Source organism: Neovison vison, chromosome 3 (assembly GCF_020171115.1).
Source record: "Neovison vison isolate M4711 chromosome 3, ASM_NN_V1, whole genome shotgun sequence".
NCBI lineage: Eukaryota > Metazoa > Chordata > Mammalia > Carnivora > Mustelidae > Neogale > Neogale vison.
The window spans coordinates 140,348,365-140,375,244 of record NC_058093.1 but is presented as its reverse complement, the minus strand read 5'-3'; the positions used below and the strand labels follow the sequence as shown (position 1 = coordinate 140,375,244).

The 26,880-nt window shown below is 40.2% G+C and overlaps 1 protein-coding gene across 2 annotated transcripts in view; it reads left to right on the top strand.

The window, feature by feature from the left end:
* MALT1 (MALT1 paracaspase) overlaps positions 1–26,880 on the top strand; it is a 60,510-nt gene that overhangs the window by 22,964 nt on the left and 10,666 nt on the right. Inside the window, exons 4-13 of one of the 2 annotated variants that reach the window (XM_044242892.1) lie at positions 2,478–2,637; positions 4,726–4,904; positions 5,458–5,554; positions 6,070–6,102; positions 8,823–8,849; positions 11,003–11,035; positions 16,904–17,107; positions 25,009–25,186; positions 25,970–26,044; positions 26,390–26,517. In XM_044242892.1, coding sequence (XP_044098827.1) covers positions 2,478–2,637; positions 4,726–4,904; positions 5,458–5,554; positions 6,070–6,102; positions 8,823–8,849; positions 11,003–11,035; positions 16,904–17,107; positions 25,009–25,186; positions 25,970–26,044; positions 26,390–26,517 — 1,114 coding nt within the window. The remainder of the gene's footprint in view (positions 1–2,477; positions 2,638–4,725; positions 4,905–5,457; positions 5,555–6,069; positions 6,103–8,822; positions 8,850–11,002; positions 11,036–16,903; positions 17,108–25,008; positions 25,187–25,969; positions 26,045–26,389; positions 26,518–26,880) is intronic. The other variant, XM_044242893.1, reaches the window with a different exon arrangement.

The window sequence follows — 26,880 nt, the reverse complement described above, 5'->3', positions numbered from 1 at the left end:
TCTAAGGCCATGGTGAGGAAACACTGACAACCAGGGTTCTGTGCTCCCACCTCAGTGGGGAGAGACAGCAAACAAATAGGAGAATTCTTTGAGTTAAGAACTATGAGGAAAATCAGCAGAGTGATCTCAAGTTAGAAGCCACTAACTGTCTTAAGCAGGAGAAGTAACATAATAGGATTTATGTGTTTAAGACACAAAGCTGCCGCTTGGAAGAGAAGCAAGAGAAAGCAGAAAGACCAGTTAGCTCAGGCCTTTGCTAGACTGGAAACAGTGGCAGGGTGGTGGAGAGGGAGCGGAGTGCTTGATCAGGTGATTGTGGTGGGGGAGTGGGCCACACCTGACTGGCTAGTGGTGGAGCATGAAGAAAAGGAAGAGAGATCAAGGATGATGCCTGGATTTTTTACAGAAGCATCTGGGGAAGTATCATGTACTGAGGTGTTGAAGATGGGGAAAGAAATGGATTTAAGGAGAAAATTCAAGGATTTCGTTTTAGATGCATTAAGTTCAAAATGCCCTCTAGACAGCTCCATGAGTCAGCTAGGCAGATGGGATATCCGGAGAGTGTTTGAAAGTTTATGTTATGGAAAACAAACCAGTAAAGAGACTAAGAAGAACCTGTAAGAGAGATGGGAGGAAATCCGGCAGAGAATGGTATGAAGCCTAAAAGGAAAAGTATTTCAAGAAAAAAAGGGTAGTTAGCATTGCCAGTGCTGCTGAGAGGAGAGGGTGCGAGTCAAGGAGGGCTTATTTGGGTTTTTTACTTACTTAAGATACAGAGGACTAGAGTTTGTTTTCGAGAGTGATCCAATAAAAGAGAAATAGATGGTAAAGTGGAGAGAAAGTTGCAGGAGCAAGGTCAGAGAGGGTGGGATTGACAGGAGAGGAAAAAACTTTCCCCTGCCCTCTTATGTTCATTCTCTGGGTGCCTCTGAATTAACTGACAAAATACAGATTGACAAGAGAAAAAGTTTATTCATACAGGAACTTACAAAGGAAGTAACTCCATGACTGGTTAGAGTTAGAGCCTTACATACCTAATTTAGTAGGGAAAAGGGAGGAGGGAGAAAGGCCCTTTTGAGAGAAACAGACAGGGTTTCTTTAAGAAATGCAAAGGGGTTTCTGGAAGAATAAACAGGAGATAAGATGATTATTCATGCAGGCGCAAGTGGTCTTCCTGTCTTCATCATGGTCATAAAACCCTCCTGGAGAAGGGATTTGTGGTAGGTTTATTCTTGGTGGATAAAGCCACCCTGAAGAAGGAATTTATGGTAGCCTCATTTCCCAGAAGTGTCTAGTTTAGTCAGACAGGGGAGTCTCTGAGAAGGCTGCTTTCTGCACCTTTTGGATAGAAAAATTACCGGTTGATCCCAGATGTCTGCAGCTTGAACTAGTCTGCATACCAGGTCTGAGGTTCTGAGTGGATCCCCACAGATCCTAAGCCCAGGTAGCCTTTGCTAGGAAGACGCATTTTCCATTTTAACGGAGAGAAGAGAGCAGTTACAAGGAGATACATAGATAGCTTTGTGACTTGGTGGCAGGAGAGGAGAGTTTCTCTCTGAAGTCGGTGGCTAAGAGAAGCAGGATTGATTGTGGGAGGTTTGAGGAGAGACAAAATGTGCATTAACAGTCTGGGGGAAAGCAGACTTAGTACATTAACATGGTGTCAAGGGCAGCCGGTCGTCCTAGTTGTCAAATCTTCGCAGAAGACTACTGCTTTGGTGCAGGTTCTGAGTGGCTGAGAGTGGAATTCAGTTGGTCGGGGTTTGGAGAGAGAGGGATACTTTGAAAGGGAGCTCCTGTAATCTAAGAAGGCACTCCACTGAGCCCCTTGGCAATGTGCCAGAAGCAGGTGGAATTTACAGATTGATGAGAGCAGCAAAGGTGAAAAGCCCTAATGTGGTGACCAGAGCCCTGCTGGAGAGCTTGGGAAACCCTTAGGTGACCGTTTCTTCCCATCACTGACGTGTTGTCCATAGCCCTTCTCAACCCAGACCCTGAAAGAAGAGAGGTGGTTCAGTAGTCTGTCCTCTTATGGAATTTTGCAGATGAGAAAATGGGGTCTCAAGGTCAGATAACTTGCTTATGTACTCACAGCTAATTGGGCCAGAATTGAAATGAATAACCAGGCCTAACTTTCTATGTTACGTAAAAATTTGCCATCATAGAGTCTTTAAATACCAATGATTTGAACAGTTTTAAATGACGGAACAGGTACTTTTCTGTTAGTTTTTGGAAGATCTGTGGGAGAGAGCTTAACTCTCCAGTTAATGGATTTGTAAGAGTGTGGATTTCTAAGACTTCAGTCTTAAATTATTCAAAATGTTTGTTTTTTTAAGTAAAAAATATTTTAGAACTGGGGAGAAAATATGCTTTTCAGATCTCCAGAGAAATCGACATTTTTTTGCACGGCACATTTTCACAAGGCGTGTTGTTTTGATGAGTCATTCATTTACATTCTCTTGCTGATTCTTTTGCAGATTCCAAACGGAAATGCATCAGAACTTATTTTTAACACGGTGCATGTAAAAGATGCAGGCTTTTATGTCTGTCGGGTTAATAATAATTTCACCTTTGAATTCAGCCAGTGGTCACAGCTGGATGTTTGTGATATCACTGAAGTAACAGGAAGCTTCCAGGGTAAGTGGTAAATTAAGTTGAATATTGGAGTGGGAATTGCCTTATTTTGTTTTGAATGTTTACTTGAATTTCACAGTATCACAAACGGAACCGGAAGCTCACGTACGTACTTATCACCAGTAGAAGATCACCATTTGTTCCGACTTCATCCCATGTGCTATGATCCCTTCTCTGCGGACATCTACACATGCAGATGCCATAGGCCAGACCGGCTGCTGGCCTCTGGAAACCTCCCTCGTGTTTCTTTCTATGCTGTATGTCTTTTTCCCAACTGTTGTATCACTCTGGCAAAATCGTGTTGTGGAATAAAACCTCTAAAGTTGCCTTTGACATGAAAGGACAGGTAGTGTATCATTCCCTGCAATAAAGCATTTCGTCATACTGGTTTTCTCCTCTCTCATCCACCTTTTTGGGCCAGTAACTACTACTGATTTAAAAAATATACCTGTTCTAAAGAGCACCTATCAGATGTTATTTTCTGTATTCACACTCACAGTCGAGACCTATATTCTTTGTCATTTTGGCAGACAGAAGAATAGGTGGGAAACAAACTTTCTGTTAGCTCTCTATCTCCATTCTTCTTTCTCAGTTTAGCTCTTCTACACCTAAATATATAATCTCTAAAATAGTCATTTTTAGGCGCACCTGGGTGGCTCAGTGGGTTAAAGCCTCTGCCTTCGGCTCAGGTCATGATCTCAGGGTCCTGGGATCGAGCCCCTCATTGGGCTCTCTGCTCAGCGGGGAGCCTGCTTCCCCCTCTCTCTCTGCCTACTTGTGATCTCTCTGTCTCTCTCTGTGTCAAATAAATAAATAAAATCTTTTTTTAAAAAAATAGTCATTTTTTAACAAGGGAATTATTTATATCTTTCTAGAATATTTCTCTGTGTGTAATGAACATTAATATGTTTATAAATTAAATCCTGTTCATTTAGCAAAGACTGGTTACCTGCACTGTGTGAGACCTTGAGTTTTGTGATAGAGACTTAATATTGTGTTAACACTGACAAGTCCTGCTTCGAGAACCTTAGAGCAACACATGAGTGTTCAGTAAATAATACTTTCTGGGGACGTGTGGGTGGCTCAGTCAGTTAAGCATTGGACCCTTGATTTCGGCTCAGGTCGTGATCTCAGGGTCGTGAGACTGAGCCCTGTGTTGGGCTCCGTACTGAGCACGGAGTCTGTTTAAGATTCTCTCTCCCCTTCTCCTCCCGCACCCCCCATGGATGCACACACACACACACACACACACTCTCTCTCACTCGCTCACTCTCTCTTTAAAATAAATAAATCTTTTTAAAAAATCGTAATAATGCTTTCTGGTGTCTGCCTCAGGAAGAAATGCTAGTTGTCGTCCATCATATTTATTCCATGCAAATAGCAAAACTCCTTTTAATGTGTGAGATCAAACAGCAGAATGTAGAACTTTCAGTGTTGAATGTGAACATCACTCAAGATGTTAATAAGTTGTTTGCCCCCACCAACAAGAATCTGTGGCCAAACACGTGTGGACTATTTTTTCCTTTTAAATACACCCAAAACAGGGCGCCTGGGTGGCTCAGTTGGTTAAGCCACTGCTTTCAGCTCAGGTCATGATCCCAAAATCCTGGGATCGAGTCCCGCATCGGGCTCCCAGCTCCGCAGGGAGTCTGCTTCTCCCTCTGATCTTCGCCCCTCTCATGCTCTCTCTCATTCTGTCTCTCTCTGAAATAAATAAAATCTTAAAAAAAAAAAAATTTAAATACACCAAAGCACACTAACACTTAAAGCTCTGAGAAGCCTTAAGAAAACAAAAGGAGAAAACTCTGAGAAGTCATGCAATAAAAAAATCTGTTTAACTTTGTTTAACCCAGAATTTTCTAAGCGTACTTGTCTGCAGCATCCTTTTATCCACAGAACATCTAATATTTTTAAAAGTGTCACACTTTTATGAAACATAGTTTTAGGAGGTACTGTTAAGGATAATAAAAAATATTAGCTTGAAAACACATTTTTGGGGTTTTTTGTTTGTTTTAGTTAAAGGAGGGAAATTTTTCTTACTAACCTAGAGATTTTATTTATGTTCATTGATAGTTTTTTTTTTAATTTAAGGAAGTGTGGATGGCGTCTCTGAATCCAGGTTGCAAATCTGCGTTGAACCAAGGTCCCAAAAGCTGATGCCGGGCAGCACTTTGGTCTTACAGTGTGTTGCTGTTGGAAGCCCCATTCCTCACTATCAGTGGTTCAAAAATGAATCACCATTAATACATGAGACCAAAAAGCTATACATGGTAAGAAGTTGGGTTATTTGGGTATTTTTTGTGTTGATATATAAAATAAGTAGTATAATTGAAAATTAAGACAAACATTAAATTTCATATTTGTTGGGGTATTTTAATGTTTACCTTATTATCAGTTCTAGTCTCTTGTTACTCAGTATTAACTCATTCTTATGTTTATAAAAGTTCTGGAATAAAACACTAGCCCACATGTAAGGGCTTATAGTATAATGTCAGATGGGGCACCTGGCTGGCTCAGTCCGTGGAGTGTACAGCTCTTCATTATGAGGTTATGAGTTTAAGCCCTGTGCTGGATGTAGAGATGACTCCAAAATAAAATCCTTAAAATGTCCAGTAGTACTACACCTAACTCATCATTATTAGAGTCATTGTATTATTTGCCTGCTAATGTTTAATCTAATAAATGGAAATAATCTAAGAATGTCTAAAGTCCACTAAAAGGTTCTAGGTTTTTTTCCTAATTCAAAATAAGTTTCTCTCCAAGCCAGTTAAAATTAAATTGAAAGCAAATGTATGTGTGTGTGTGATCTGATATTGAAAACAGGTACCTTATGTGGATCTGGAACATCAGGGAACCTACTGGTGTCATGTATATAATGATCGAGACAGTCAAGATAGCAAGAAGGTAGAAATCATCATAGGTAAGCCATCTTTCTCAGTGTTCTGTCAAGTGGAGTATAAGTTATATAAAATGAAACATTAAAGCAGTCGAAATTCTGCTTTTTATCCCATTCTATTTAGTGTCATGTTAAATAGCCAGTTATCTTGTTTATATAGAAATTTGAGAGAACACATACTGAACTCAAAATCATAAACATTTGTGGCAAAAAAAGCTTTCTTTAAAGCTTTAGTTACAAAAAACTTGATTTAAGTGGGAAAAGATTCTTATTAAAACGCTTTTAAAAACCAAGCATCACAGACATGGAAAGGAAAGAATGATCATTAACTAACAGTCCCATTATAAAGTTCATAATGTGGGAGTTTGCTCTGTTTAAGCCTCATGCATTTATAGTTAGGTTGTCAGCAGTCGGAGGGTTGATGCGTATGTTGGTTTGCCAGCATATTTCTATGACATTCGTTTCTTTGTTTACCTGATGGCTGCCGTTCCTAAGATCATGAATTACAGTATGTTCACATTTGTTTTCTCTGGAACAAGGAAGAACAGATGAGGCAGTGGAGTGCACTGAAGGTAGTGTAATCCTTTGGTTTGAAACCACATATCCTGCATGCTGGTTCCCTGGGGATCGGTGGTGTGCTCTAGCCTGCTTTGTGCAGTGATGGAAAAAATACTAGCTATAAGAAAGAAATTTCACTGAGTCTCAGGATTTGTAAATTGCCAGGGATGCTGTTAAACTAACACATTAATAAAGCATCTAATTTTCCATTGATTTTCTATTGCAAATAAGAATAACATTTCTGTACCTCTTATGAATAGAGAAATTTTACAATTTATTCTTAATGTTAATTTTTATCTTTATACAATTTGTTGAAAAAAATGGAAAGCTGTACTATCATGGATAATCATTTAAGATTTTAGCCACCCTTTTAGCCATGATTATATGCTGTTCAAATGTGAATGTGGCTTCTTTGAGAGTTTCAGGACAGGCAATTTCTTGTTAAACACGTGTTTTATCAAGTACCTAATATTACTATTTCAGCATAAAATTGGTAAGATCCATTTTTCGAAACTACAAGTCTATAGATTAATCTGCCGTATCATCTTTACAATAATATATATAAAGAACTGGAAAATCTGTTTCAACATAAGCTTTTAAATTTGTTTTAATTACTCAAAGCATTGTACATAAGTTTTAATGAGTAAATTTGAATACTTAAGTTACCTTCCCTTAATACATCACATTGTTTTACAGAATTTGATTTGTAGATAGCAAAGTATTTTTTCAATTTCTGCTTCTTTAAAATATTACATAATCTTGGGGTCTACTTGGGTAAAGTAAAAAAAAGTTAAATCTTTTGTTTCCTGGGTTTTCCTGTCTTTTGTATCTGTATGGTTGAAATACTGTCATTACTGTTTTTGTCCTAATGCATACTTTTGAACAGGAATTCTCTAACGTAAAGGGGATTCTAATCCTATTGTCTATAGAGGCCTTACAGGAGGGAGGCTGTGTGAAGAAATCCTAACAAGCTCCTCTAATTTCTCTTACTTCATTTTTGCCTAATTGCATGATTTTTAAACTTTCCAAAGTTGGGTATCTCTAAGAACAAATACAAACTAGCACTGCCATTTGGCTTCAGGGCGATGCATGGAAATTACTGCCTTGCTGTGCTGTTTCTTGTGCTGTCTGATTTTCTCTCTAGTTTTTACAGTAGCAAACACACTGTCAAATTCTAATTTTCACATCAACCTTTCAGGCCGCTTAGAGATGAAGATCCAACTATGAAACTACTTCAGAAATTTCAAATGGGAGAATTAGATCCAACTTTTCTTTCTAAAAAAGTGTAAAATTTGAGATGTTTTATAATTAATGGATTAACGCATACCATTTACAGTGTCCTACCTCATATCTTTTTTTTTAACCTGCAGAACATATTACTATTTCACTTTATGTATTTTGTTAAAGATATTTGGTCAGGACAAAAGGTGGGGATTAAATAAGTGAAGCTCAGGAGTTTTTCTTTTTTTTTTAGGGCAGTGAAGCTATTCTGTATGATTATTATAATGGCGAATACATGTATGCAAGTCATTTAGTAGGAGGTCAGGGGAGGGGGGATTCCCAGGATGGAATGCAGAATGTGACCAAAGAATCTAAATGCGTTACAAATGTATGCAGCAGCGTCAGTGAAGAGGGGAAGGAAGAACAAGGTGCTGACCTAAGTAACTAGAAATGAATGCAGTCTATGAGACAAGAGGCTAGAGAAGTTGTGCAGAGCCCTGTACAATTTGATGATGATCTTCCGTTGACTTTACATGGCAGATAAGAATAAGTTCCTCTGTGACGTCTTAGCAACAGCATAATATTTCTAATTTATTGTTAGTGTTAATTTGCATCTTAAGATTTGTAAAGAAAAAATAGATGGCTATCGTGTCATGGGTATTTGCTTAGATGATTTTATCTGTCCTTTAGCCGGAGAGTATGGGTTAATGATTCTGAAACCACTGTACCTCCAAACACACATTCCACCAGTCTGAGCATGAGAAAAGCATCAACTAATCCAAAGCGAGAGACTTGCATTGGTGGTTCAGTGGTAGAATTCTCGCCTGCCAAAGCGAGAGACTTTCCACAAAATCCCTACCAGTAACCTTCACAGCTACCAAGGCCATCAGAAACAGGGAAAGCCTCAAACGGTCACAACAAAGAGCCCGAGGAGACATAAGAAAATGTAATGTGTTCTGCATGGGGTCCCAGAGGAAAAAAGGACATTAATGGTTCATTACTTGTGACAAATACACCTTACGCTCACTAAACAGAAGATGTTAAAGTCGGGAGGCTGGGTATGGGTGTATACAGGAACTCTTCTTTACTGTCTTCACATTAATTCCATAAATCTCAAACTATTTTAAAACAAAGTTTATTTAAAAAGAAAAAATCATAGGAGATTGTTTCTTAGTTTCACGAAGTTTACCATTGAGGCAACAGACCTATTCTTTCCTAAAAGGCCAGAATATCTAAAACTTTGAAGAAACAATGAATGAGTCCATTCAGCTTTTTGTCACTTAGTGGAAGTAGCAATAGCTCAGAAGTCCTGCACCAAATCCACAGTAGCATCCTTTCATGCTTAGTAGTGGCATGGCTTCTCCATGAAGGCATTCGACAAGTTCTAAACTAATGAAATAGTATAACCTGATTTAATAGCTCGAAACCTACTTCTCTGATTAGTCTTACTATTTGTGCTAAATTGGCTGTTCAATTATTTAAAACTAATCTGTTTTCTCTTACTTCATTTTAGATGAATTAAATAATCTTGGACATCCTGGTGAGTAAGACAAACAACACATTAGCTTGAATACAATAACTAGATATTTTTCTGCTATAATAATATTTGTAAATTTTTTCTTTATTAAAATAATACAATTTAGGGTTGAATTTAGTACTTACTTGAGGGATAATTTCATGTGGGTGAAAATATTTAAAATATTCTAGATTATAAGACTACAGAAAAATAAAAATACTGCAGCTACTGAAAATATCAATGTATATTTTTATCATTGTGTATGATCTATGTCATAAAAAGGCAGTTAATGGAGTGCCTTTATCTGAAGTACAAGGGGTGTGAGTGAGCATTGTTGGTGCCGTGCAGAGAAATAGGTGGCCATGGACCACTAAGAGACAGACAGCAGGGGCCCCAGGGTAACTCAGTCAGTTAAGCATCTGCCTTTGGCTCAAGTCGTGATCCTGGGGTCCTGGGATCGAGCCCCATTTCAGGCCCCTTGCAGGGAGAAGCAGGGAGCCTGCTTCTTTCTCTTCCTGACAACCACCCCCCACTCATGCTATCGCTATCTCCCTCTCTCTCTCAAATAAATAAAATCTTTAAAAAAGAAAAAAAGACTCACTGCAGAAGTATTCATCATGTTGGCCAGTTTTAATCCAATTTTGAGCAGGTGAAGCTAAAGGGAAAGGCTGAGCTGTGATGAAAGGCATAGTAATACTAAGGACCTTGTAAAGACAGGGGCATCAGCATGGGCCCGAGATCCTGAAAGGCAGTGATGGAACCTGGGAAGATACTCTGAAACTAACTCTTCCCCCAGCAGTGAAGAAGGCAGTTACATCATTTAATACTTAAAGTGATCCTTCGTATTCTCAATATGTTATTTCTCATTATTTTAGCACCATAACTGGTCTGCTTAGTTTCGTGCCCATATTTTACTAATAAACATCTGTTACCATCAGTGATGATCAGTCTGTGTATATTACACAGATGCTAATGTGACAGCCTAGAAGGCCTCTGTTACCCATGTGCTGTCCTGTGGCGGAGCCTCATGGGGACGTATGCTTCAGACATCCAGACCCATGCAGTGATGTAGCTAGCTATTTCTCTTAGTCTAGTTAGAATCCTCCTTTCCTAAGTTGTTCTCTTATTTCTTGCTGTACAGCGAACATTGTGAAAACTATCAGGAAAACTTCTGCAAGAAACCACCACTAAGCTTCTAAGATTTTCCTGGCCCCCACTTTCATTATATCCTTATACAACAGGAATCAAGAGATGCCCCCAACACTAAGTCTTTGGAAAAAAGAATTTTTTAAACGAACTTTTAATAGACTATAATTAAATATATTATTAAAATGCAAAAAGAGTTACCCTGTCTATAATAGAAGACACACTACTGACTCAACTCCCATCTTTTCCTGCATCTTTTTTTCTGCATGGTCCTCAGGATGGGAGGTTTTTCATTTTATGTATGTAGATGGCAAAGAACATGGACTGTGGAGTGAGACTAGCTCCGTTACTGCGAGCAAATGACTCAATCCCTCTGTACCTGAGAGTCCTTGTCTATATAGTGGAGGAAGTGTGTACCTTATAGACAAGGTGAGGCTTACTTAAGCCCATTATATTCGAAGTGCATAGAATAGTACCAGGTAAGCCTTTAGCAACTGCTAGGCATTCCTGCCACTGCTTAATACCACCACCCACCATTTCCAGACTGAGTTCTCCCTAGCATATTAAGGATTACTACCCGAGCTGTGGTCATTAATTTCTGAAAACATTCCCCTGTCCTGATTCTACTCTGTCCATCCAGGTATGTTTATCAAGAATCTGAAAATACTGGGGTGCCTGGGTGGCTCAGTGGGTTAAAGCCTCTGCCTTCAGCTCAGGTCATGGTCCTAGGGTCCTGGGATCGAGTCCCACATCGGGCTCTCTGCTCAGCAGGGAGCCTGCTTCCTCCTCTCTCTCTGCCTGCCTCTCTGCCTACTTGTAATCTCTGTCTGTCAAATAAATAAATAAATAAATCTTTAAAAAGAAAAAAATCTGAAAATACTAAAATTACTAGTTAGCTGTTAGGAAACCACATTCTGCCTTTTGATGCTGCTGATGTTATTGTTTATTGTTTCCTTGTGTCTTTAACCCTGCAGATATTTGTATCATGGACAGTAACACCTTATCTTTTTTATATTTTTATGTTTTTGTAGACAATAAAGAGCAAACAGCTGATCAGCCTTTGGGTGAGTAGAGCTTTGAAATGCTTGGTCAAAGGCTGCCTGGGTGGCTTATTCGTCAGTTAAGTGTGTGACTCTTGATTTTAGCTGAGGGCTCAATCTCAGGGTTAAGAGTTCAAACCCCATGCCCCATTGGGCCCCACGCCTACTTAACAAATAAATTAATTAAATGCTTGGTCAAAATAGGGGCGCCTGGGTGGCTCATTCAGTTGGCCGTCCAACTCCCGGTTTCAGCTTAGGTTGTGACTCACAGAGTCTGCTTGAGATTCTCCCTCTCCTTTCCTTCTGCCCTCCCCACCGACTTGCAAGCTTTCTCCCTCTGTCTCTCAGGATTTTATTTATTTATTTATTTATTTATTTATTTAACAGAGAGATAGAGAGAGAGAGCACAAGTAGACAGAGCAGCAAGCAGAGGGAGAGGGAAAAGCAGGCTTTCTGCTGAGCAGGGAGACCGATGCAGGGCTTGATGCCAGGACCCTGGGATCATGACCAGAGCTGGACAGCTGCTCAACAACTGAGCCTCCCAGGTGCCCACCCCCCAAAATGAATAAATAAAAATTTTTTTAAAGTAAGTAAATAGGAGCTGCTGGGTGACTCAGTCAAGTCATTAAGCATCTGCCGTTGGCTCAGGTCATGATCCCAGGGTCCTGGCATTGAGCCCCACATCAGGGTCCCTGCTCAGCGGAAAGCGTGCTTCTCCCTCTCCTATTTATCTTGCTTGTGTTCCCTCTCTTTCTGTCTCTCTCTGTCGAATAAATAAAATCCTTTTAAAAAATAAATGAATAAGGAAAATAAAATAGTCTAAATGCGACATTATAATGCTTTTATGATGGTCATGAAGAGATTCAAGACATTTTAATTTGATGTTATAAATATTTAAATGACAGTGAGACCAAATGTTTTATTTTGGATATTTGTAAAAGAAGTTGTAAACAGGGAGCTGAAAAAGATGATGAATTCAGTTTCTGGGACCTCATCAACTTCTTTGGAATGATTTTGTTTTGGCAGCATGCATACAACTAGGTAAACAGGAAACTTACATGTTACACAGAAGCAGTTAATGCTATCTCTTAGTGAGGTTAGAGGTGGGAGAAGCCGCAGAGAGGTTGCAATGCTAGCAGCTTAATGAAAAGTAGAGGGTCACCTGGCTGGCTCATCAGTGGAGCTTGCGACTCTTGATCTCGGGGTTATGAGTTCAAGCCCCACCTTGTGTTTAGAGATTACTTAAAAGATCTGAAAGAAAATGATGACTAGAAGGACCTTCCAGACAGGAAGCATGACATCGCAGTCACAGCATTGTAGAGAGTGAGCCAGGGTACTGTCTTGTGGGAACTGCAAGTCACACACGATCGTGGAGCACAAAGAGAAAGTGGGAGAGAAGGCGGAGGACGCCAGCCTTCGAGGAGCCCGTTTCTCATGCAGGCCACTAGAAGGAAACTTGTGGATCAAGGCCTGTGATTTGTCTCTGAAAGGCCAGTCTTGTATGGCCGGAGAAAGTAAACTGGAGGGAGACGATGTTTTGGTTAGGAGAAAAATTCAGAGACTGCTGCAGTAGTCTAGGTAAGAAATCATGGGAATCCAAACTAGGATAGTACCAATGCGAACGCAGAAGACAGAGCCGACTCAGAAGACCTTTAGGCAATGGAATCAGTAAGCTGTTCTCATTACCTTGCTATAGGGCATAAAAAGTAGAGAGGAATCAGCAGGCCTGCTCGGATTGCTGGTTGGCCCACTAGGTGGACAACAAGAGCTCACCGAGTTCGAGAATACAGAATGGAAAGCAAGATTCAGAGGCTAGATGACTATCCGTTTAGGACCTAACCTGCATGAGGTATTTGAGCACATCGAGGTGGGCAGTGGGCAGTTATGGACATGGATCTGGATGTACAGTGGGCAGTTATGGACATGGATCTGGAGCTTGAAGGGGGTGGCCAGGGCTAGGGCTAGCAGTAGAGTTATGAGCCTCCTAAGCACAGAGATGGAAATTCAAACCAAGCGGTGGCGTACATGAGATTACCACAGGCCACAGAGAAGCGGGCACAAACTGGGTAACCTTTATGTGTGTGGGGGTGGTGGGGTAGGAAGGGCAGTCCATGTAGTATTTTTTAGCAGAATCAGTCATCACTAACCAGGTGTTATATCAAAATTTAGATTGCTAGGTTCTTTTGAAAAGTGGTAGCTTTTGAGGGGTAGCTGTGCTAAACAGTGGTTACCCCCTTAAAAGGGGCTTGTACTCCTCTTCTTCCCGTTCATTGAACAACCTTAGGCCTACTTCACTTTCCCTCCCCTTCCCCATCCTCCCCTCCTTACCTGCGTGGTCTTGCCATGTACCTGAATTTTTTTCTTGACATAGTGTCTGGGCCTCAAAAGTGGGAGTCGTCCAGATTTCCTAAGGTTTAGACGAACTGGCAGGTGTCATACCAAACTGTGTTGTTCAGAGAAAATCAGTCACAGGGCAGCCCAGATTCAGGGCAGGAGCTGGGGTGTGGGTCTGTACCCTTGAGAGCAAGGAAGGATAGCGTGGCTCCTTGGAGATCGCTGCCTTCTACCACATCTGGAGAGGTGGGCTTGGACTTTACTTTGTAGGATGTAGAGATTAAAAAGATTTTGTGCAGACCAACAAGAACTATATATTCCATCAGATTCGATGCTAATACTCAATTTTTGATAGTCAACAGGTTTTTTTTTACTTAACAAATACCTAAATAGCACTTAATCTGCACCAGGTTCCTTTCCAGGTAGTTAAGAATATTCTTTATTTTGGATGAGAGAGGGGATGAGTAACACACATAATTACAGGTGGAATTAATACTGTAGCATTATATCGGTTTTTGCAGAATACATTGCATTAAGCTTTGGAAGATGCCTAGGATCATGTAGTTAAAATATCTTTCTGAAGTGGTTTTATTATTCTGTTGCTTAATCAACTGGCATTTTTGTTTCCTTTTTCCAATAAATGGTTTGTGTTCAAGAAGTTGTGGGTGGCTCTTACAGTAAGTGTTTTTTTTTCTTCAGAAGATTTCTTCCATCTATTTTATCACTTGCAAGCCATCACGAATTGCTTATGTAGTTGCTATTTTGAAATTGTCTTTGATTCCTTGCCCTTATCTCCCCCACTTCGCATTTTACCGCTTCTTTCTCTGTGGTATCTCTAAAGTCTGGCTTTTCCTTTTCCTCTCTACAACCAATTCCTGGAATGGGTCTTTGTCGTCTCTTACGTTGACCACTTTGGTCTGCATCTCTATTCCAAATGCACCCCAGTTGGCCTGTCGTTCAGGAACTGTTCACAAGCAGATTGGGCAAGGTAAGATTGCTTACCCATCATCTTTATTACCATTACACTCAAGAAAATGCTCTAAGACATTTTAGGAATTGGCTGTTATCTGTCATTGGGGAAAATTTTTTTAAAAAGCACTGGCCACTGCTGCTACACATATTTTGAGCCACATAGTTCTTGAATTGTTGAACCCTGGCCTTCTGTAAACTGTACCGACTGTTCTTTCTAAACAGATGACTAAATCCATGAATAAAGAATTGACATTAGCAAAAACATGCATAGTTTGAAAACTGGTCTTTTCCCCTAGATGTCAGTGATTTTTTTTCTGTTGTATTTCTTATAATTTGTTTTTGCCAGTAAAACTTAGTCTAGGACAGATATTAGAATTAAATTATAATATTCCATTAAAAAAACCCTCTCTGGGCGCCTGGGTGGCTCAGTGGGTTAAGCCGCTACCTTGGGCTCAGGTCCTGATCTCAGGGTCCTGGGATCGAGGCCCGCATCGGGCTCTCTGCTCAGCAGGGAGCCTGCTTCCCTCTCTCTCTCTCTCTGCCTGCCTCTGTCTGCTTGTGATCTCTCTCTGTCAAATAAATAAATAAAATCTTTAAAAAAAAATTTTTTTTTTAATTTTTTAAAAAATCCTCTCTGATTTACAAACACTTTACTGCCTGCATAACTTTGGGAACCTCATGATTTGTGTGAGGCAGAGACACACATTCTCTTACTTTCCTCAGTCTGAGGTACATTGTGCCGAATCTGTCACTGTATGGACGGGCCTACATTCTGATCCTACTGAGAATTTTTTTTTCTGTGGATTAGTCAGCTAAGTTTGCCATGCGGTAGGTACTTTGGTCGAAGAGCACAGATCTAGTTTATTTAAGAAGAAATTTTCTTAAAAAGGCAATGTTGTTTCATACTGCCTCCTCTTGAATTCTATCCTGAGTGTCCTCAACTTTTCCATTGATTTTTAGAACTGAAGGCAGTTCAGTAGAAGCTTTATGTCTGAATTTTTGTGTTTAAAATAGTCTTGATAATTGACCTTTTCTTTTAGAGAAAAGATGATCATTCATGTGGGCCTTGAAGTGACTTTTACAGAATTAGAAATGTTCAAGTATCATTTCATTTTTTTTTCTAAAATATGTTTACTCATTAGAATAAGCAACTTGCAAGAAGCCTCTAAGACTGTGAATGTAGAATAAAGATACCACGACAAGAAAGGATTGAGGCTTTTCACAGAGCAGGTATTCTTTCACTCTGAGAGCCCCATTTTAGAGTTGGCACAGGTTTTTCTCCAGACCTGGCTTAACACTAGACTTAAGTCTTCTGTGGAAAGAAATTTCACCAAAGAGATCAGTTTAATTTAAAGATGTTAAATTTCAGTTTAACATCTGAAATCTGAAATTCGATTCCATATTGCAGACATCAAGTCAGCAACGGGATTATTTATGCCTGTTTCAGTCACGAGAGTAGTCTTCATGATAATTTATAAAGAAACTACTGAGCAGCATTAAGTGACAGAGGTTGGTCACCCAGCCCTGGTCGGCGGTTCCTCAGCCGGTTTGGTGATGGCCTGTCACCTGCTCCCCTATAGCCTTCTGCGTGGTTCACACCAGAACCTGTGCTGCCTGTCCCCGCTGTGGCCCTCCGCTGTTCCTCCCCGTGTGGCTGGATCTCCAATCTCTATACACTAACCCCAGACTAGCAAAGCTGTGGTTGTGGGGACCTGCCCTCTACCACGCTCTATAAGTGGTAAAGCTAGCTGGCACTTTCTAAGGCATCGGTTTGGGTCTGTTTGGCCCTAAGAAACGGAAATGCCTTGTATGAGGGTACGTCTTTGAGCAACGTCTCTGCACTAAGGTCAGAAAATAAACTATTAAGATATTCATACAAAAGGTCTTCACATATCCCTAAGATCAGGGGATTTTTTTTTTTTTTTTTTAAAGAAGCCGAAAGGAGATAGCACATCAACTGACAAAGTACAGATAGAGTTCTTGTTAAGTCCCTGCTTTTCTCTCCTCTTTGGTTTTCCCCTTACTTGCTCTGACGAGAATTTGTCCTGTTCCTCTTTTTGGTAATTCTTTTGGTTTTAACATCTTCCACGGTCAGTAAAACAGAACCTAATTTGATGGGAACCCAGTTACTAACATTGCTTGTTTAAATTTGCTCTAAAAATCTAGTTGAATATCCTTTTCTTTTGTTGTAACTCAATAAAAGTATAAATTTAATATTTGTTACCATTAGGGTTCACATGAGTCATAAATATCCTTTGCCTGGTTCTCGAAAGCATTGATAAGTTTCATTTGTTTGATTTATCAACCTGTGTTCCTCAGTATACTACAGGAAGTGGTCTATATATAGTATATATACTATATACTATATAAAGTGGTCTGCTAAATAAAGTGATAGTTCTAGGATGAAATTAAGAATGAGATCTTAGAATACTGTTTTTCTGAAAATAAATAAATTGGAAAAAAATGAGATCTTATTTGTAAAGCATTTGTTTTATTATATTTATACCATTTCCATAGGTTTTATTTTAATCTTTATATCCTCCTCTAAATACCCCTCTTCTTCTTTTTTTTTTTTTTTTTAAACAGCAAAGGACAAGGTTGCTCTTTTGATAGGAAATATGAATTACTGGGAACACCCCAAGCTTAAAGCGCCATTGGTGGATGTATATGAATTGACCAACTTGTTAAGACAACTAGATTTCAAAGTTGTTTCACTGTTGGATCTCACTGAGTATGAGATGCGAAATGCTGTGGATGAATTTTTACTACTTTTAGACAAAGGAGTATATGGTAAGATATTTATAATCTTGGTTTTTATAATTATCCACTCGTTACTGTACAAGTTAGGTTAAGAGACAAAAATCAGAGAAAGGTGTGGTAAACACATCCAGCTGAAGTATGTGAATGAATTGTGAATTAATTTTACAACTGAAATTGTGAAAATGATGGATTTAATCTTCATTCTGAAGTTCCATGTGAACAATTAGCTCAGTGTCCTAACTTTCATGTCGCTTATTTTATCAAAACAATATTGTTCTTACTAGAATTTTTTCCTGTCTTAATTGATTTTGTGTTTTATTGATAAGAGCTGAAGTACAGTGAAGCTCAATGACCAAATAGCACATCGTATACAAGTATATGTATCGTCCTGCTCTGTGTGTGTGTGTAGTACAGAGGGAAGCAAGTGTACATTCTGTATGTTTTAATCTTCTTCTAACTATTGCCTAGTATTTTCTAGTCCTTTAGCAGGAACTAGAATTTAGCAAGAATATATTGGTGAATGAAGCATATGAAAGCAATTTGTGAACGAAAGCTCTATACAAACATAGAGGTGGGCCCCCACAGAAATTCTAATGGTAAATTTGTAATCATTTTACTCATTCTCTCATTTAAATGTGAAGAACACCACAAATACAGTACAGATTTTTTAAAGAGACAGAATATGCTGTCAGTAGTAAGTGATTTCTTTGGTAAGTTACTTCTTGTAATGGGTAGAAGCACACACGGAAGGCCAGCCGGCGGGCTTCGCGGAGCGGTTATCCCCCAGGCTGTGCGTGCGGTGATACTGTTTCGTCACATGTGACTGCCAGCCAGGTGGCATCCCCGGGCCTGTTGTTAGGCATGCTGGTGTTGAAGTATCAGTTTAGCTTCTATGTCTTTCAAATTATTTTACTTCAATAATTTCTAAGTTGTTTTTTTTTTTAAAGATTTTATTTGTTTACTTGAGAGAGAGCATGAGAGAGGAGAAGGTCAGAGGGAGAAGCAGACGCCCCACAGAGCTGGGAGCCCGATGTGGGGCTCGATCCCAAGATTCCAGGATCACGACCTGAGCTGAAGGCAGTAGTTCAACCCACTGAGCCGCCCAGGCACCCCAATAATTTCTAAGTTTAACCCTTCATTTATAGTTAGACTGATATGATGAAGTGGGCTTGGTGGAATTGCTAATGGGTCTCAAAGGAGAATTTTTAATGGAAGAAAAAACTTTTCTTTCCCCAAGATTCAGCATGTCATTATATATGGGATGGGGAGAATCTTAAAATCTTATTTAAATGAGTTTCCTCTTAAATAAAATAATAGGATTACAGCTGTAACACAAATGAAAAAACAAAGTAAATATCTCAAATTTGGGATTTCAACTCTTAGGTTGATGTTATAATAACATAACCTTGTTTATGAGTGTGTAGAGTGGTAGTTCTGGGTGAGGACATTCATTTTTCTTATGAAAATATGGTAGAATATACTGTACAAATGTGCCTTCTTGGCAATTGCTTAATATGTTTTTAGTCTAGATTAAGATGGTGTTTTGAGGGGCGCCTGGGTGGCTCAGTGGTTAAGCCTCTGCCTTCAGCTCAGGTCATGATCTCAGGGTCCTGCAACGGAGCCCCACATCGGGCTCTCTGCTCAGTGGGGAGCCTGCCTACCCCCCTCTCTCTGCCTTCCTCTCTGCCAACTTGTGATCCCTCTCTGTCAAATAAATAAATAAAATATTTTTTTAAAAAGGTAGTGTTTTGATTCTTTTTATTGCATTTAATTTACCTCCGTTTAGAAAGTACCAGGAAAGGCTTCTAAAGCATCACTGAAAGGAATGAGACAAAAGGGAAAAATATTAAGCAACTTAGGGTTTAGGTTGGTAAAGTAGTTGATAAGGATTTATTTATTTATTTAAGGGAGGTAATGCGGGGGAAGGGGGAAAGGGAGAGAGATTCTTCAGCAGACTCCGTGCTGAGCACAGAACCTGGTGTAAGCCTCGATCTCAACGACCCTGAGATCAGGACCAAAGCTGAAACCAAGAGTTGGATGCTTAACTGACGGAGCCACCCAGGCATCCCAAAAGCTAGGTGGCTTTTAAATCTTACTGATTGGTGTCTTAACAGAGTGACTGCATTATGTTTTCAAGTATTGTGAATATGCTAAACATCAGGCACATCTGCATGAAATGTGAGTGGGGTAGAGGCTCACGGGGTGGCCCTCCTCCTGCACCTTCACCTCCAGTCCGGCCCCAGGTCACGGCTTGTATCCCGTGGGGGAGGGGGCCGAGACAGAGTGTAGCAAATCCGGCAGGAACAACTGCCGAGAAGGAAAGTATATACACTCAGGTTTATGCCCTTTTATATCCTGTTGCCCGCGGGTTTGTAAAAGAAGCAAAAACTGCAACAGAACAGAAAATAGCTAATTCACTTTTAAAACAGATATAAACTTTAAAAACACACTAAGAGCAGGAATAACGGATTTCTGCCATGTGTCCTTGCAGACAAATGGAGATAAAGATTTCCAGTTGCCATATGTAACTGTGGTAGGGAGTAGCTGTTTGGCTCGGTATCTCCCCTACCCTGTGCCTTTCTACCCTCATCGATTGCAGCAGCTTCGCCGCGCTTTTGTGGAAGAGCCTGGTCAGAATACGGCCAAAGCCTGCCTTACTCTAGAGAAGTCGTTCGGCTCAGCGGAGCTGAGTGGCAAAGCAGGAGGGCCTCAAGTAAGCTCACCCAGGTCCGACACTCTGGCCTTTCTGCTGACCGGTGTGTAACTAGAACCAAGTTAGTTCACTTTCATAAGCCTAAAAAGACTTATGAAGTGGTAAACTAACAATGAGGTGATTGTCGAATAAATAAGATAAAATAATTATCCCGGTGCCTGTCCCAATATTGTTGTAATTTCCTGAATTCCACTTTCCTTCACTCTATGTGGAGATTTGAACCCGGTGGCATTCCACATCAGGCCTCAGCTGGAGAAACCCGGCTTCCATGTTGTTACATATTAAGGTTCAGCCTCAGATTCCTTTTTTTTTTTTTTTTTTAATGGAGATTTTAAGATGATCGTAATAGTGAGGCATGAATAACCAGGACACGGACGGTTTGTATTTTCTGAGAGTAAAGTTACTGGAAAGGCAGCGGTAGTTACCACGAGACAGTGCAGTGGGAGCACAGCCCGGCCGGCGTCCAGATTCTGGCCCTGTCACTATTCATCAGTGTCTGTTTACAGTGTTCCCGTCTGCAAAAGGGGGACGGTAATATTACCTCCCTGGTCATGAGAGATGTGTCATAGGATCATAGGAGATGATAACCGTATAGTTAAAACACTTTTGTGTGAACAGGGGAGGAGCCATGTAGGTTGCTGCGGTGGCCGCGGTCATGGTCAGAGCACGGTGCTCAGTGCACAGTGGGACAGCCTTCACTGAAGCGGTTCTTTTCTCTATGGACAAGAATGCATAGCTGTAATGAACTATATTCTTAGAAATCATGTTCCCCAGAAATAAAATTCCCTAAGGGTCTAATTGATAGGATAGTGTTTTGAAACACATTGAATTTTTTGTCATTTACAAAGATACCTATTCTGTGCCTCTATCCTTGAGTAATGGGATAGTCGATTAAATTAATAAGTACTTACAGATGCAATTCTTAAAATACCATGATTTGGGCTAGTTTATTTTACATAAAAATGTTTAATCTCCCACAATGTAATTTGGATATAGACTTTGATACAAAATGCTTACACTTTTCATAAATCATTTTGGGGAGCACAAAAGGTATTTTGTTCTAAGTGCCTTAGTTTTGGTGATTGCAGAGCAGGACATATGGCACTGAAATAACAGACCACACGTAGGTTTCCCTGGTCACTGGAGGCCGAACCTTCCCTTGAAGTTGGTCCTTCTCCCAAGTTATAAGCCTTATTAGAGACAGATGCATTACATGATACAGCAGGGGCAATCCCCAAGCCCTCTGGCTGGCTGGCTAGTAATACTGGTTGTAGAAATGGTGCCATTTCTACTGAAAATCAGACTTTTATGGAACGTTCTCCACATCTACCTCTGTCCTGATTGGTTTGCACTGTTAATTTAATGCATTCAAAAAGCATGTACTGAGTTTCTTATTATATCCATAGCCCAGATAAAGAAGTATGCTAGGTGTTGAAGGAGATACAGAAAATAAAGAACATGATTTATATTCTCAAAATTAGAAGTCCCTTAATATATTTATAGTCTCAAAGTTAGAAGGCACTTAATATAATGAGAAAAAAATGCCTTTTTAGAGTCCAGATGCCTACCACCTATATGATTTTAAGCAAGTCATTTGATCTTTTTAATTTTCTCAAGAATATAATAAGGATATAAATTATTTAAAGGTTGCTATGTAGATTAAAATCAGTTCATGTATATGAAGGTGCTTTCAAAACCATGAAAAATCTCTACCAGTGTGTACAATTAATGTCTATTGCGATTTTTAGACAAGAAATGAAACCTACAAAGAACTGTAGGGTGTCCCCGAGGGGTGCTGCAGGGCTTCAGAGCGGGGCGAGCCTGCCGTGTGTCAGAAAGCCAGAAACTGGGTGAGAGCCTGCCGAGTGTTCTGAGCCTGAAAAAACCCTAGAGGACTTGTCATGATCTGGGTGGACAGGAAGGAGATAGTCACCGGAGCAGGGTCATGAAGGTTAGAAATCAGCAGAGCTGGCTTTCAGAAGCTGTGAACAGACTGATGGGGAGGAGCGTCCATGTTGTACGCAGGTCCCCCGCTCCAAGCACGCAGAGCGCTCCTCTGGCAGCCTGCGGGGAAGAAGCACTTACCATGTGCCTGAGCGTCCCCAGACCCAAACAGGCTTCTTTACTACTGAAGGATACATCTTGCTAACAGATGCGCGCACCAAAGGGAGGCGAAGCCCAGAGGCCCACAGACACAGCTCACAGCACTGGTGCTGCTGCTGAGCTGCCCGGTGTGGTTCCCGGGGAAGGGGGCCGCGCTGCCCCTCCAGGGCTCGTGCCAGCCGCAGACACACTCCGCGCTGTTTTCACTTTTTGCCTTTTCTCGTCAAAGCAGAAATCCTCTTTGGGTTTCTTTTGAAGAACAAAAGTGGACAGTAGAGGTGCCTGGGTGGCTCAGTGGGTTAAAGCCTCTGCCTTCAGCTCAGGTCATGATCCCAGGGTCCTGGGATCAAGCCCCGTATTGGGCTCTCTGCTCAGCGGGAAGCCTGCTTCTCTCTCTCTCTCTCTCTCTGTCTGCCTCTCTGCCTACTTGTGATCTCTGTCTGTCAAATAAATAAATAAAATCTTTAAAAAAAAAAAAGAAAAAATAGTGGATACTAATGTAGGTCTTTCATAAAAGCAAAGTGGTCTGATGCAAACTTCAAGAGCAAGGGGTACCTGCACTTGATAAAGAATTATAAATTTTACTCTTTTGAAGTATACAGTTCAGCGGCTTTTAGTATATATTCACAGAGCTGTGCATCAGTCACCTAAGTGCAGAACGTTTCCATCATCCCAAAAAGAAGCTCCATGTCCATTAGTGTCACTCTTCATTCCTCCTTATCCCACACCCCTGGCAACAGCACATCCACTTTCCTAGCTTTATGGATTCACCTCTTTGAGACGGTTCATAGGATGGGATCATTCCATACATGTCCTTTTGTGTCTGGCTTTTTTTACATGCCATGATGTTTTCAGGGTTCATCCGTGTTGTTGTGTGATATTTGTGGCTGGATAATCACCCGCTGTATGGGCGTACCACGTCACTCATCAGCAGACGGACATGTCGGTGGCTTAAACTGTGTGGATCTTGTGAATAACACTGCTGCGAACACTCGTGTACACGTTCTTGTGTGGACACACATTTTTGGTTCTCTTGGGTATATGTACCTTGGATTGCACTTGCATTGGCTGGGTCATAGGATAATTCTGAGTTTAATTTTTGGAGGAACTGCCTCACCTCTTCCCAAAGTGCATGCACTGTTGTACATTCCCACCAGAAATAAATGAGGTTTCCACTTTTTCTACATCTTTGCCAGCACTTGTTATTGCCTGTTTTTATTATAACCACCTTAGTAAGTGCAAAGCGGTGTCTCATCGTTTTGTTTTGCTTTTCATGTACTTGTTTGCATTTGTATATCCTCTTTGGAGAAATGTTTATTCAGGTCCTCTGCCCATTTTTTTAATGGGGGTATTTGTCTTTTTATGGTCAAATTGAAGAGTTCTTTACATATTCTAGACACAAGTTATCCTTTTAGATACATGATTTGCAAATATTCTCCCTTATTCTTCAGGTTGTCTTCTCACTTGATCTTCATTGCTTAGTGACTTAAATCCACTCCCTGTGTCGTGATTTTCAAAATGCTCCCTATCAGTGCGGTCTCACTTCCATTTACAGCAATACCTGGATTCTTGGCCAGGCTGGTCTCCTTTCTGTGAGCGGCCATTCCGGGTCCTCACCTTGTTTGTTTCCGCCGTCCCTGCCCCTAATGAACCTCACTCTTCTCTCTCCCCTTCTAGATTGCACTCGGGCTCTCAAGGCCACCCACCGCTGCCTCACCTCACCCTGCCTCCCCTCTGCACCCTGCTCCTATCAGGCAGGGTTTCCTTAACCACATAATTTATGGCATTTCATTATGTGCTGACTTTCTTTGTTCTTTGACTAACAACAGGAGCAGGACTGAATGAGTTGCAGGCTCCCTGGGCCAGGAACTTTGTCTTCCTTTTTTTTTTTATTTCTTTCAGTGCCTACATGGTTTCATTCAGGGCACAGACAGGATAGAATAAACCCACACTGAATAAATGAATGCGCCCATTTTGTCATTTGTTACCTGAAATGTTACATAAGAAAGAACCATGTTTCCCATTTTAGTAGGAGTTCAAGTAAAGTAGGCCGAATGAAACACATTGTTTTAGTGTTCAAAGCCCCGTTCTTTGCTAGGAATTGGGCCTGTAGATAAAAAGGATTAGTTTTTCTGTTGTTCCCTGTCTCAGTGCCTTTATACTGTTAAAGATAGGGTCCCATAGAAGTCATCATACCCAGAATGCTGAGAGAGCATCAGTGGGCCTTAGAAACTGCATGCTCAGGGGAGGATGTCTTCACAAGTATTTCTATCAAATATTGTTATAAGGAAGCCCATATTGATGTCTTGGGGGAGTCGTTGTATAACCAAAATAAACTTCTTTTCAAGAATATCTTCAGAGTTGTTTGGTACACGTTTTATATTATCATTTCTCAGCAAAGAAATAATGACTCATCTGTGGAACACTAAAAGGAACCCAAATTTTAGATTATTAATTCAAGAAACTCTAGATGGAAAATTAGATGATAATTATATCTCTTAAGAAAAAGAAAAAATAATCATGAAAACAGATTTCCCTTCTCTGCTTAGAGAAAGCTACATTTATATTTTTATAGCCCTTACTAACATTCTGTGGAAATGACTGTGGAATTTCTTGTTCTGGATATGGCCGTTGCTACTCGTCTGAACTGTGTTTATTTGTCCATCTGTTAAAAATTTACTAAGTCCTGCTGTGTGCCAGGAATACACAGATAAATATAATACCAATCCTGCCTTGCGGGAGCTCTTGGTCTCCTGATCTCATGGAGGAAACACAGGAGTCAACAAAGAAGTCTTTAGCCTTTTTCTTTGTTGTACATCATGAGATAAAATTGGATTCCATGTTATACCATTGTTTACAAATATATTATTTTTATGAATTAAAATACACTTTAGGACAGCATCTCGGTGTTGGTTTAAGTGCAATACTTGAAGACTGTTGTCAAAATAATTTTCTGTACAAATTTAGTTAACATGGACTGTGTTTATAATTGGATATCTCTTAAATAAGCTTGCATTAACTTGAAAACAAAGTCTTTTTTTTCCGAAGAGTGCTACATGTGTGTTCAGAGTGCAATTTAGAATTAATTTTTATCTCTTTTTTTTTTCCTTTCCAGGGTTATTATATTATGCAGGGCATGGTTATGAAAACTTTGGCAACAGCTTTATGGTCCCTGTTGATGCTCCAAATCCATATAGGTCTGAAAACTGTTTATGTGTACAAAATATACTGAAACTGATGCAAGAAAAAGAAACTGGGCTTAACGTGTTCTTGTTGGACATGTGTAGGAAAAGGTAAACTGCCTCATCTTTGTTAAACAAAGCTCATTGGAGTTAGATAAATACCAGCCTTGACAGTGAAATCGAAGGCAAACCTGGGAATGCTGAGAAGCACTCAGGCTTGTGAGTTTGCAATTACACATTGAAACTGACCAAGAAGGAAACTCCGTTTCTCTATATGTAGTTAATCACTTTAACTTTTTTCCTATTTGTTATAGAATGAAAGTGAGGAACTAAAGGGTATGCGTATGTATTTATATTCCAGAAGGTTCAACTGTTCAGAATGTTTGTAGATGTCTCTAGTCCTCACTGCACTGATTTCTCCGGGAACTGGCAGAAACAGTACACATAGAGCTGGGCCGCTGTCAGTCCTGGTCTCCCAGATACGGGAGTGTAGCCAGACCAGGTGTTTGAAGGTGTGGATCCCAGTTGTTGGTCACTGGGTTCCTAAGGAACAGCACCAGTGATTATTCCTCTCGGAAATAGAGTTCTGTGCTTGCTCAGCCCATACGGATGAGAAACCAGGGCCAGAGTTCAGACGTAACTTCAGTTTTAAAGCTACCCAGAGAAAAGGTGTTGTGCCTGTCTGCTGTCTCAACAGCAGAAGAGCCCTAGATTATTTAGGGGTAAATATGTACCTGATTTGATAAAGGCATTTTGAATCTATAATCTTTAGTTATGTATAATAGAATATCATTGTCAGATTTTCCATTATATTATTACTTATGCTCTTTTTAAAATGCTATTTAACTTTTTTCATATTTGTATCTGTCCTTCTCCCTCCTCCCTTTTAAATAGAAACGACTATGATGACACTATCCCAATCTTGGATGCGCTAAAAGTCACTGCCAATATTGTGTTTGGATACGCCACGTAAGGAATTTTACATTCATGTTCAAGATGCATTCATTTTTCAATGACTTCTTTTTGATGAAAGATGAGAAGCCTAGATATATCCATAGGAATGTAGGCATAAATTTTCATCTTTGATAATTCTTGAAAGGATAAATGAGTTAAATAATTGACTTTAGCTCCTCATATCTTGGCATCTTCTTTTTACTAAGCCCCCGAGCATTTAGTTCCTGCTTAAAGATAAGCTCCGCAATGAGGGTGTCATGCAAGAGGCAGGGAAGCAAATGAGGCTCATGAGTATTTACACAAGTCCTGTGTGGCAAGTGTTTACTTTTTTAAAAAATTTGTCTTTTTGCTGTGTTTAAGGTGTCAAGGAGCAGAAGCTTTTGAAATCCAGCATTCTGGGCTGGCAAATGGAATTTTTATGAAATTTTTAAAAGATAGATTATTAGAAGACAAGAAAATTACTGTGTTACTGGATGAAGTTGCAGAAGGTAAAATAAAAAATAAAGGGAAAGCTACTCGGGGTTCTCTGATGATTGTTTTATTCCTACTGTTATCATGCAGGTTTGGAGTTAGTATTTTTTTTTAAGATTATTTATTTTATTCATGAGAGACAGAGAGAGGCAGAGGAAGAAGCAGGCTCTCCACAGAGCAGGGAGCCCGATGTGGTAATCAATCCCAGGACCTTGGGATCGCGATCTGAGCCGAATGTAGACGCTTAACTGACTGAGCTACCCAGGCGCCCCAGTATTTATTTTTATAAAGCAATTTTTTCTAGAACATTCAGCAACACTCGTGTTTGATTCCTTCCTCCCTCCTCCTCTCCCTGGTGACTGAACTTTGTGCCATCTGTG